Source organism: Apodemus sylvaticus, chromosome X, assembly GCF_947179515.1.
Source record: "Apodemus sylvaticus chromosome X, mApoSyl1.1, whole genome shotgun sequence".
In the NCBI taxonomy this organism is placed as follows: Eukaryota; Metazoa; Chordata; class Mammalia; order Rodentia; family Muridae; genus Apodemus; species Apodemus sylvaticus.
Window position 1 is genome coordinate 17,697,066 of NC_067495.1, and position 12,712 is coordinate 17,709,777.

A 12,712-nucleotide genomic window follows, 5' to 3' on the forward strand; every position below is an offset into this window, starting at 1 on the left:
TCAATGTTAAATGCCCGGGAGCATGTCTGTTCAATAAAGAAATAAAAAATAGTATACGCTGGTTGGAAATCTTGGCTACACAATATCATCAGTTTACCAACAGAGAGTAAATACACAATGGATCAAAACCACATAAATGTGCAAGATAAATTTATCATTTTGTAATAATGTCACAAACCTGGGGAAAATCCTCATTCAGTGGAGTGGCATCAACATTAAATTACATGAAGTGCTTGATACATAGCAATTTTTGCACAAGACTCCCAAAATTACATAACTTGCAGGAGATGCCCCGAAAGTTTTCAATGTACAGTGTCCGTAAGGTACTCACTGTGAAAACAGATCTTATGACTATCCATTTTCTAATTTCATTCTTTAAAATAAGTGTTAGGTAAAATAATTCTGTAAGACAGTGGTTCTCAACCTTCCTAATGCTGTGACCCTTTAATTCCTCATGTTGTGATGACCCCCAACTGTAAAATTGTTCTCATTGCTACTTCATAACTGTAATTTTCTACTTTTGTGAATCATAATACAAATATCTGATATGCAGGATAAGCATGCTATGTGATACTGGGGTGGGAATCAAACCACAGGTTGAAGACTGCTGTGCGAAGGCTTACTTAAGCAGAAGAACATGAACTTACCAGGTAGTATCTTTTTAAATTTGGTTGTAAACTAATTGCAATTAGTGAGCATTTAAGAAATTTGGTTTTTTTAAGGTTTAATTTATATATGTAAGTACACTGTAGCTGTCTTCAGACACACCAGCAGAGAGCATCAGATCTCATTACAGCTGGTTGTGAGCCACCATCTGGTTGCTGGGAATTGAACTCTGGATCTCTGGAAGAGTAGTCAGTGCCCTTAACTACTGAGCCATCTTTCTAGCATTTGTTTTGTTTTTGTTTCTGGTTTGTTTGTTTTTTTTAAAATTGCCGGTATTTTCCTATTAGCCTCATGCAATAGGTACACACACACACACACACACACACACACACACTTTCTCTTCAGATCAGATGAACCTTTAGTTGGTTTTATTACTTAATTTGAGATATATATTTTCCTCAGAATATATTTCTGTATACAATTTTGAGAACTTTTAAACTGTTTCATACAATGAATAAATTAAGAAATGCTGTATTTCTCAGACACAAAAATATCTAAGGTAATCATGATCTACATCAAGTATACAAGTATTTCTAAAAGAGGGCTTGGATTATAGCTCAATGGTCAAGTGCTTGCGTAGTATGCATGAATCCTTGGTTCATTCCCTAGAACTAAATATAAAATTAAAAAGTAAAAAACAAAACCCTCATGTGCATATATATTAAAGGCATGAAAAGATACCAACTCTCAAAGGATTTTAAAGATATTATTTTTATCTCTACTTTAAACAATGCACAAAGAGCACATTACCTAAAATTAGAAAAATTGTTTATTTATGGTATTTGTTGTAAAACTAACTTTTATAATTTAAGAAAAATATAGGAACTTTAAGATACATTATAGAAGTTGCATATGCTAGAATACAAAGAATCTGAATTTCTAAAAATATATTAATTATTTAATATGAAAACTTCAGAATTCAGTATTGAATAACATACTTTGAAAGACTATATTGGTAGTATTTTAGAGTGAAAAGCTTAATGTGATATACAAAACACACTGAAGATGTTTATGAGTACTTCAATAATGATTATTTCCCTTATTATTTTCTGTAAAAAATTACAATAGAAATGAATTGCCAGGTTAGCAAGATGGCTCAGAGGGGAAAGCTGTCTGCCCTAATATTGTCTACCTAATATTGGTAGTATTTTAGAGTGAAAAGCTTAATGTGATATACAAAACACACTGAAGATGTTTATGAGTACTTCAATAATGATTATTTCCCTTATTATTTTCTGTAAAAAAATTACAATAGAAATGAATTGCCAGGTTAGCAAGATGGCTCAGAGGGGAAAGCTGTCTGCCTCCAAGGCTGAGGACCTGAATTCAGTTCCCAGGACCCATATGATAAAAGGAAAAAAACAATTCCCTAATGTGTCACCTGAAGTACACATGCATATGAGGATGTATGGGTGTGTGCTCACACACGAGTGTGCACTCTCTCTCTCACACACACACACACACAATTTTAATTTTTAGTATTTTATATGCATGGATGTTTTCCTACCATGTAGTTTGGGCACCATATGCATTTGTGGTTCCAATAAAAGCCAGAAGAGAGCACTGGATATCCAGAACCTGGAGTTACAGGTGCCTGTGAGCAGTCATGTAGGTGCTGGGAATCAAACCTGGGTCCTCTGGAGGAACAGTCAGTCCTCTTAACCGATGAGACATCTCTCCAGACACATTTCAAAAAAAAAAAATACAGTAAAAAAAAAAATTAAAGTCAGAGAGTGAATGTGTGCTGAGATCTCCTCAGTAGATTAAACAAGGAATAGCAGCCCTATCTGTCGATCTAAACAATGAAGTCAGGCTACCAGAAGACAAAGAAAGCAAGCAGGTTTAAAACATTTTACCATGCAAAAATAGATGCCCTCTCTAAGTGTGGAATGGTAGAACTCTGATTAGTGAAGCCATTACACATTCTCTCTGTGTCTCAATCTCTCTCTTTTCTTATTCCTCCCCCTTCCTCCATCTTTCTCATCCAGAATGAATGAGCTTGCAGAGAGGGAGACTAGAACAATATGCCCTACATACACTACCACAGTCCACATGGAAAAAAATAAGAATTAGACTGTAATCAAAAAAGCCCATACTGTGCAAATGAGCTGTAAAAGTCCCAATCCTTCATGCTTCTAGTCTGCCTCCCAGCCCTAGCCCGCTTCCTCCCTTGGAAGTGTATTCTTTCTTGATAAACTGCATCTATTTCTTCTGTTACCTTCATTTTCTTTATTCAGTTCCTAGTTGGGAAACAAGAATCTGGAAATCCCAGCAGATGACCACAAAACCACAATTTCCACTACTATCACAGGTGTGTATAATCTCAGCACTGGGGAGACTAAAGATTCCCAGGAGTTCAAGGTTAGCCTGGACTATAGCAGTTATCAGGTTAACCAAGACTACATATGCATAGCAAGACATGTTTCATTAAAAAAGAAAATAATTACTATACATAGTAGCAAATACTGTAGATACCAACAAGAATAACTGTCAATCTATCCTCACCAGCCGACAAGGTTAAAAAAAAAAATCTCTTGAGTATTTATATAAAGCACCATCTACCTGAAACAGGTATTTATTTACTGCTTTTAACATTTATGATTCTGGAGACAACACATCACATATGTGGGGTCAGTTATCAATAATATCAGGAAACATGAAAGAGAACAAACATAAAGGTTTACCAATGGCCATTGTCAGTCACTAGACAATATATTGGTTTAAAGGATGCTTTTCTGTCCTGGAATCCAAGGATGAGTAAAAGACACACCCAAGTAAGACTGTCAAACAACAAGCAAAGACTTTTTGTAAATTGTAAAAACATCCTCATATCCATAAGAAAGTGGGAGGAAAAGTCATTTAAGAAAGTGCAGCCCCTGCACCTACGCCTGTGATGACTTCTGCACTGACCCAAGGGCTTGAGTGAATCCCAGACCAGCTTGGCTACCTGGTGCAGAGCAAAGGTGCAGTGCTGGCATCATATGGGGACCTGGAAAAGGATGAGCAGCCAGCCAGCGCCATCTAACAGCTAGTCAGCACTGCCTGTGGCTTCCAGCTGCACCATGGCAGGGACATTCCTTACAAATGTCTGTCTGTGGTCTTTGGTGAACACACTGCTGGTGGCTGTGTCACGACAGGTGTTCGTGGTGAAGAGGCAGAACCCAGGTCAGGAGCCTATAGATGTCTGAGCTATAAAAGGCACTGGCTGGAGAAGAAGACTGCCTCTGGGGCCTGTGGTGTGTATGGTGGGGGGGGGGGGGTGTCTTCTATTGTTCTTGCTGCAACTGGGCTTGTGCTCATCACCCATCCAAGGCATAAGGCATAGTGACTTCTGTGCTAAGGGAAAGAAAAAAAAAAAAAAAACCTGTATGAAGCCAGATAGATGACTCAGCAATTAAGAACGCTGGCTGCAAAGCCGGGCATGGTGGTGCATGCCTGTAATCCCAGCACCTGGGAGGCAGAGGCAGGCAGATTTCTGAGTTCGAGGCCAGCCTGGTCTACAGAGTGAGTTCCAGGACAGCCAGGGCTACACAGAGAAACCCTGTCTCAAAAAAAAAAAAAAAAAAACCAACAACAAAAAAGAACACTGGCTGCTCTTCCAAAGGATCAGAGTTCAATTGCTAGTACCCACGTGGCAGTTCACAAACTCCAGGAATCTAGCACCCTCACACAAACATACATGTAGGCAAAACACCAATACACATAAAATAAGAATACATTTTAAAAAAGAAAACTGCAAATGCTCAGAGTTGTATGAAACACCACATGCATAAAGAAAATTATCCAGAAGAAATGCTCCTGTATTCAACAGATGCTGGTGTTAAGGATAGACTACTAGACATTGCTCAGTGAATGCCCCGGTGATGGGGGATGGGCAGGGAGTGAGGTGAGGGGAGGATAGAATTTGTAAAGCTCCAGTCCTTTGGAAAAATTCTTTGTTGTTTAACATTTACATAGGCATTCAAGGATTACTTTTGTTTTCCAAATCAAGTCTGAAAGAGCTTTGACATGCATGCTACTCCTTACTAGGACCAACCTATCACAGGGTAATTAGGTATGTGGATATTACCATAATTTGCAGGAATTGTATAGTTAATGGAACTCACTGCAATAATTCCAGGTTTTGTTTTAATGTACAAATATGGGTGTCAGTATGCTTTAAATATACCTGCATGGAGAAAAACCTCTAAAGCAAGAATCACCAAACAGAATTAATAGTGATCATGGGGGGTGATGGGACTGTGGGTAAAAATTGTTTTTATTTTGACCTTAGCCATTCTGATGGGTGTAAAGTGGAATCTCAGAGATGTTTTGATTTGCAGTTGCCTGAAGACTAAGGACTTTGAACATTTCTTTGAGTGTTTCTCAGCCATTCAAGAGTCCTCTGTTGAACATTCTCTGTTTAGCTCTGTACCCCATTTTTTAATTGGGTTATTTGGGTTGTTGGTGTCTAACTTTTTGAGTTCTTTGTAAATTTTGAATATTAGTTCTCTCTCAGATGTACTCAAGAGATAGCACATGCTGGCAAGGATGTGGAACAAGGGGAACATTCCTTCATTGCTGGTGAGAGTGTAAACTTGTACAATCACTTTGGAAATCAATTTGGCAGTTTCCCAGAAAACTTTCTACTCAAGACCCAACAATACTAGGCATATACTCAAAAGATGCACCAACATCCCACAAAAAAAAAAAAAATTGTTCACCTATGTTCACAGAAACTTTATTCGTAATAAGCAGAAACTGGATACAATCTAGATGTCCCTCAACTAAAGAATAGATAAAGAAAATGTGGTATATCTACACAATGGAATGTTGTTCAGGTATTAAAAACAAAACATCACGAAGTTTGCTGGCAAATGGATGGAACTTGAGAATATCATCCTGAGTGAGATATCCCAGTCCCAAGTCATGCATGATATGTACTCACTGATAAGTGGATATTAGCCATAAAATACAGGTACCATGTTATACTCCATAGACCCCAAGAACCTAAACTAGAAGAATGGCTCAAGTGAGGAAGCTTGAATCTCGCTTAGAAGGGGGAAAAATATTTATAAGAAGCAGGTGGAGGGATGGAACTGGAAAGGAGGGGGATGGGAAGGGGAATGGAGGATTCAGGATCAGGTATGGGGAAGGACAGGAGAGATGGCCAAATGGCCATAAAAAATGACTGGAAATCTACAACTGTCAAAAGGTGAGAGGGAGGGGTGGGAGGCATCTCCAGGGTGAGACAGAGACCTGAGATACGGGAGGCACCCAAGAATCAATGGGGGTGACCTTAGCTGTGACTCACTACATTGAGGATATGGAACCTGAAGTCGCCACCTCCTGTAGCCAGGCAGGAACCCCAGTAGATCTATAGACACACCAACCCACTCACAAATCTTTCAACCCAAAATTTATCCTGTCTACAAGAAATGCAGGCACAGGGGATGGAACATAGACGGAGGGAATGGCCAACCAATAACCAGCCCAACTTGAGGCCCATCCCAGGGGTAAGCACGAATCCCTGACAGTATTCATAATACTCTGTTGTGCTTGCAGACAAGAGTCTACCATGGCTGTCCTCTGAGAGGCTCCACCCAGCAGCTGACTCAGACAGATACAGATACCCACAGCCAAGCATTTGATGGAGCTTGGGGACTCTCATGAAAGAATAGAGGAAGGATGGTGGGTCCCAAAGGAGACAGGAACTCCACAGGAAGACCAACAGAGACAACTAACCTTCACCCTTGGGACTCTCAGAGTCTGAACCACCAACCAAAGAACTGGACCTAGGCCTCCCTGCTCATATGCAGCAGATGTGTAGCTTGGCCTTCATGTGGGTCCGGGACAACTGAAAAAGGGGCTATGTCAAAACTGTTGCCTGTATGTGGGATGTGTTCTTCTAGCTGAGCTGCCTTATCTAGCCTCAGTGGGAGAGGAAAAACCTAGCCTTGCAGAGACTTGATGGGGCGGGGTGGGGGGTGGGGGATGGGGGGTACTGGGAGGTACACTTGCTCAGAAGAGAACGGGAGGGGAGAGGGGGAAAGGATTGTGGTAGGGCATGACCAGGAGAGAGGCAGTGGGCTGGATATAAAGTGAATAAGTAAAAGGTAAAATTATTTTTTTTAAAAAGCTGTTTTCATTAATACACTCAGAAAATGTCTAGAATGCAGTGAAATAAAATCTATCTGCAAAGATGCATAAATCCCAAGGCCAGAAGGGAAAAAGAATGAGTTCCTAGGCTGCACCTAAAGCAAGGGCAACTTGGAAAGAACGGGGCTTTGTACAAGATGCAGGGAGTTGTTTGGAGGCAATCTTGAAGTTGGTAACTTAATCTCTAGCTCCAAGACAGCAACGTTTTAAAAAAGCCTCCATAGTAGAAAGAGGCTCTGCAGTGGGGTTTTTTTTCCCCCACACTCAAAGGGAAGGTACAAAGAGGCCCACTGCACCAGGAAATACCGCCATCTAAGGGTCGGAGAAGTGTCTAATAAGCATTGACATCAGAGAAAAGCCCATCTTTTGAGGATTTCTGCTGCCAGCCAATTAAATAAAGATGAAAAAGCCAACCTAATGAGAGGACTGACCAGACAGACCATACCAGGAACTCACACTCTACACCAATAATGGAAGCCTCCCTCAGTTCTGCTCACAGAATGATAACAACAGCATAAGAGAGCCCCTACCACATCTGAAAGATGTTGCTCCTTGTAGTATAGTACTGGCGAATTCCAAGCCTGTCACAGGAGTCCTGAGAGGCCTTGCCAGTCTCCCTCCTGAAGCAGGACTGTACTTTCCTTCAAATGCTGTAGTTCTCTGCTGGCCAAGGGATGCAACCGCTGTGGCAGAATGGGGCTGCCGATAAGTAGGACCTACTGCCCAGTAGGCCACGTGAGGTGTGCCAGTCCCTGGACATACTCCTCCCACTCCGCCCAGCCTTGGACACTTACTCGCACATGGCTGTGCTTACTGTCTTCCTTGCAGCTTTCATCCACTCTAACCCTAAATGCCCACCTCACAATGCAGGCAGCCAATGGAGCCTTTCCTCCTGGGGACCCCACCTATTCACCACCAAAGTCTCTTACTGGCGGTCATGCTCCAGCATGCTCCTGTCCAGTACCAGCCAAGTACCTCTACTTCTGGACAAGTATAAAAAAAAAAATAAAGCTTTCTTAATTATTTTAACTCAATCCTCAAAGAAATTGAGGATGGCAAAAAAAAAAAAAAAACATATTTACTTAAGGGGATCTTAAACAGTACTGTAAGCAAACAGGGCTCTATGAAGTATAGACCTTGGCCCAGGCTCAAGAGACCATCCATCCCTTCTAGCCCAAGCTCCATCAGCCTCGCCTATTTTCTTGAAAAACAAATAACCCAGCTAGGCGGTGGTGGGGCACGCGCCTGTAATCCCATCACTCTGGGAGGCAGAGGCAGGCGGAGTTCTGAGTTCGAGGCCAGCCTGCTCTACAGAGTGAGTTCTAGGACAGCCAGGGCTATACAGAGAAATTCTGTCTCGAAAAAAACAAAATCAAAAAAATCAAAAAACAAAACAAAAACAAATAACTAAATAAACAAAACTTGTTTTCTGGCTGTTTCTTCAGCTTTAAAAACCAAACTCTCTTAGAGTGTAAGAGAAGAACCCCTTTCATCTACAGTGCCTCCTCATCCTACCGAACACCCCTTCCCCAAGAAAGTTTCTTGCACTTAAGCTGTTTGAAATCTACTGGTATAACAATCCCTCTAAGCTTTCCTCCCAGTGTCCCATACAGAAAAGACAATGAACAAAAGAGAGTAAACGTAACCATCCCTAGGAGTGCCTCTATGTACACCCAGCAGTAACCACTATGCTAACTTTGTAATACTGCTAAGCTGCTAACCAGGCATAAACTTAACCAAGAGAGATGAAAACAGAATCATCTTTTTTCAAGGTAGGGTATCTTTGCAACCTTCTTAGACTCCCTACATAGTATCTGCATTTATCACTGAAAACCAAATCTCTACAGAGTTGGGTCATGTGATTGTGTGTATATTATCTTTCCCAAATAGCACAAGATGGTTTTTCCTAAATCCAATTATCTGGCATCATAGATTATAGAATATTGTAGCAGAATTCTTTGTCTGCCATTTTGAAGATGTAAGGAAAATTTTGCTCTCCTTAATGGTGTGCTTCCAGAGCTGGTAGTCTTATGTGGCTAAGACTGAGTATATATACTTCTAAGAATCAAAGCTTACAAGCTTCCTGATGTAAAAAAACACCAGAACACATGGTCAGAAGTATGACCTGTGTTATAACATGGCCAGTGGGTCCCAAGAAGGGGGCCTATGTGTTCTATCCCTTGTAATCTTAGTGTGGTAAGATTGTTCAGAAATATCCAGCTCAAGGAACTGTGACGTGAAATGGGGGTAGGTGATTCATATTAACCTGTTTCTTCAACTGACAGACACCAGGGAGAACCCTGAGATGGGCAAACAATAGAGTAGAACCATGGTGGCCATTCACATAGGGCAGGGAGTCGAGCATACAACCATGATCTTTGATCTTTCTCAGATTATAAATTTGCACACGGAAATATCTGGAGTGCATGGCTGATAGAAAGGTTCTGGAGAAATGTTTAGGTTGTTTTACTGTTCATTTATTCACTGTTTGTTGTTGTCCCCTGCCCCTTTTCAGCATAATTGAATAATCAGCCCACAGATTTAATTGTACTGTGCAAGAACAAAGCTACTTCCAGCTGCAATCTATTCCTTTTAAAATTAATATCACACATGAAATCTTAAAAAATTCATTTTCACAGAGTATATAATAATATACAGGGCTTAAATGTATGAAAAGGCACTGCATCATAAATAACTTAAAAGACATTTTTAAAAAATGAAGACAACAAATTCAAATCTCAACATAGTAACATTTTGAAGGTTAACAGTAATCTCAGTACACAATGGTGCAGATACTGGCAAGGTTTTTGGTCAAAGGAGTTTTACAGTATCTGTCCACTTGGCAGAAAGCCACAGAAGGCACACTGTTTAAAATGAGGGCAATGATGTCCTAACAATGTTTGTCACAGCATAATTTTTTCCATGTCAGAAACAATGAAAGAATAGTTAATCATGTTAGAGGAGATAGATATGATAGACTTGGGAAATTTGAATTTTAAGAAAATATAGATGGTAGGCTAGGGTGGCATATGCATTTAATCAACATTACTTAGTAGGCAGAGATAGGTAGATCTCTGAGTTCAAAGCCTGGGGTACAGAGAGAGTACCAGGATAGCCAAGGCTACAAAGAGAAACCTTGTCTCAAAAAAGAAAATATGCTAATTACCTAATGGAAAAAACTACTTCATAATCTAATATTGAATAGTATATTACCACAATTATGGAAAAATGAATGCAATATGCAAAACACATTAAGAAAGGATTACACTTTTTCATTTATTCTCTTCCATATATTCCAAGGTGACTACACAGAAATGAATTAGAAAGTCAGAGTGATGATACACTTCTCTGATCCCAGAATATGGGAGGCTGAAGCAGAAGACTGGAAATAGGACTGAACCCCACAAGCATACCCTATTTCAAAAGTAACCAACAAAACGAGCAAACAAAAGACAATGTCATTGTATCACATGGAATTAATGATAAATTAATAGTGAATATGTGAAAAACATTTCTTCACCAGATTTTGTAAACTCCCACACCTACTGGACAGGATCAAAGAAGCAGTCTGCCTTCTCCTTGGGGACAATGAGGTAAAATTGCCAGATGACAGAGAAAGCAAGCAGAGTTCCTGTGGGTCTTCTCTCAGTGCTGACATTCCTTTTAAGGTGGAAATGGTAGAAGTTATGGTCAGTGGAGCTACCACTCCCAGCCATACCGTGAATTCATCTCTTCCTCTGATAACTTCATTACTGCTTACCCACCCACTCAGCTCCAGAAGAAAGATAACTACTTCCACAACTACCTGCTCTGTCCTCATGGGTGAAGGTTAAATTTATGTGCATGTATGGGAAGCTTTGATGCATCAGAATCTGTGGGACACAGCCCTTCTAGTGAGAGTAAAAAAAGCATGTAATTGTGCCAATTTACAAGGGATATGGGGAACAGACATATATTGGAGTCCTAGAGGGTAATGACTTTAACAGTAGTTAGGGGACTATTCAAATGTGTAGTCACTTTGAATTTTTATTTGGGGTTTTCGAAGCATTTTGATGCAGACTTCCTTGGAATAGTGGAAAAATGAAAGGAGGAAGCTAAAACTGAGTGGCAGGAGAAGGAGGATGAGATGGGCCTGTCAGCTCTGCACAGAATAATAAAATGGTGCAGCATAGGCTTCAATGCTAGGAGGGAGGCAGCAGTACTTCAGTGGCAGTGTGCATACCGGAGTACTTCAAGCACCAAGTTCCACCCCCAGCAGAGAAGTGGGGGTAGGGTAGTAATAATAATAATTATATATCTGGAAACCAAACCAAAATTTAAAAGGAAAACATATGTGTCACAGTGGGGTTAATTTTTACATCTGCAACATTAAATCAATTTTTCAAAATTTATACATGAAGGAGAGTGCACAAAAAAAAAAACAACGTTCACACAGAATTAACTTTCATGCAAAATGTACTCATAAAATAAAAAGTTTTGACTTATATATAATATTGTCAAAAGCAAATTTAATAAATATCAAGAGTTTGGACTTGTGAAGCCAATAAATCTGCTTCTAGAAATATAAGAATGTATGAAAATATTCTTTGTAATTTACAGAAGTATCTTTGAAGAATGTATTAAAATTTTCCTCCTTGACTCAGTTCACTCAAAATTACATAGTGCTTTTCCTACTGGAAGGTAGGAATGAGAGGTTACATTTGAGGAGATTGTATCATACCTCGACTCAAATAAATAAATAAATAAATAAATAAATAAATAAATAAATAAATAAAATGCTGACTTAAAAATCTCTCCCCACTATGCATGTCAAGGCAAACAGTAGAGATAGCAATAAGGTGACATCTAGTAGTGAGGACTCGAACTAAGAACCTGTTGCACTATTTATGCAGGCTATCAACACTGAAGCACATATTAAAAGCATCACCCTTCATATTTGTGGCAACTGCAGCACACAGATGTGGAATCACATTCTACATTATACATTCTTTTGTAGAACACATTTTTGTGCTAAATACAAGAACAAAAGACACTCTGGGAAGGAATGTAAGCCTGGAAACAAAGGTAGCTTGAAATCATAGTTTACATGGAAAGAAAAGGCATGTAGAAAACTGTTTAAGCACTACAGGATATTATAAAATGTCATATTGTATTTGTAAACAAAACTGCCCTGCCGAAATCAAACACTAATTCATATACATATCTATTCCGAACACACTGCTAGACACTTTATGTGCTCAAAAATCGATGGTGAGTAAAAAAGAAACTAACTAGTACAGCTCTTGTCCTTAGGAACAATACTTTTATAATATTTGATATTGAGATGGGGGCTGTGGGTTGTTTGTATTTTTCATATCAGTTATTAAATAATTTTGTCACACTGAAGAAAATGTTCAGGTGACAATGTGACTCAGCAATTACACATGTCAATGGAATTTGGTCTTATTTTCTACCTAAGTTTTTAAGATGCTAAAGCAAAGGTATAAATATGCATTCCAGTATGTTAAGACCACAGTATGGGTTAGAAAAACCTCCGAGGCAATTACCATAAAAATGCAATTAATGATGACCACTGGGTGATGGGACTAGGAAAAAACTGTTTTCATTAACACTTTACAGAAAATACCCAGACCGAAGTGAAACGAAGTCTATATTGAAAGAACACATTGATAAAGGTCGACAAACCCCAGGGAAAGCAGGGGGTAGAATAATAAGGCTTTTCAGAGAAGCTAAAATACAAGTAGCTTTGGTATCTAGGCTGCCTCACAACAGTAAAACCAACTTGAAAAATAAAGGGATTTGTTCTAAGGCTGTGAATATCAACAAGGTAAACTCTAGAATTTATTAACTCAATTGCCAGTTCCAGACGGCAGAAATCCTACTGGGGAAAAGAAAGGGGAGGGGAGGA

At 39.5% G+C, this 12,712-nt stretch overlaps 1 protein-coding gene and 1 pseudogene across 4 annotated transcripts in view; one reads left to right on the plus strand and one right to left on the minus strand.

Annotated features, from left to right (window-relative positions):
- Window positions 1–12,712, minus strand: part of LOC127675174 (protein FAM104A-like) — a 47,434-nt gene that overhangs the window by 15,150 nt on the left and 19,572 nt on the right. Inside the window, exon 2 of one of the 4 annotated variants that reach the window (XM_052171180.1) lies at window positions 10,347–10,464. The exons of the other annotated variants lie outside the window; for them this stretch is intronic. Within the exon in view, the coding sequence (XP_052027140.1) occupies window positions 10,347–10,462 (116 nt within the window). The 5' untranslated portion in view covers window positions 10,463–10,464. The remainder of the gene's footprint in view (window positions 1–10,346; window positions 10,465–12,712) is intronic. 4 annotated transcript variants of the gene reach the window in all.
- Window positions 3,560–3,854, plus strand: LOC127675175 (ragulator complex protein LAMTOR4-like; annotated as a pseudogene).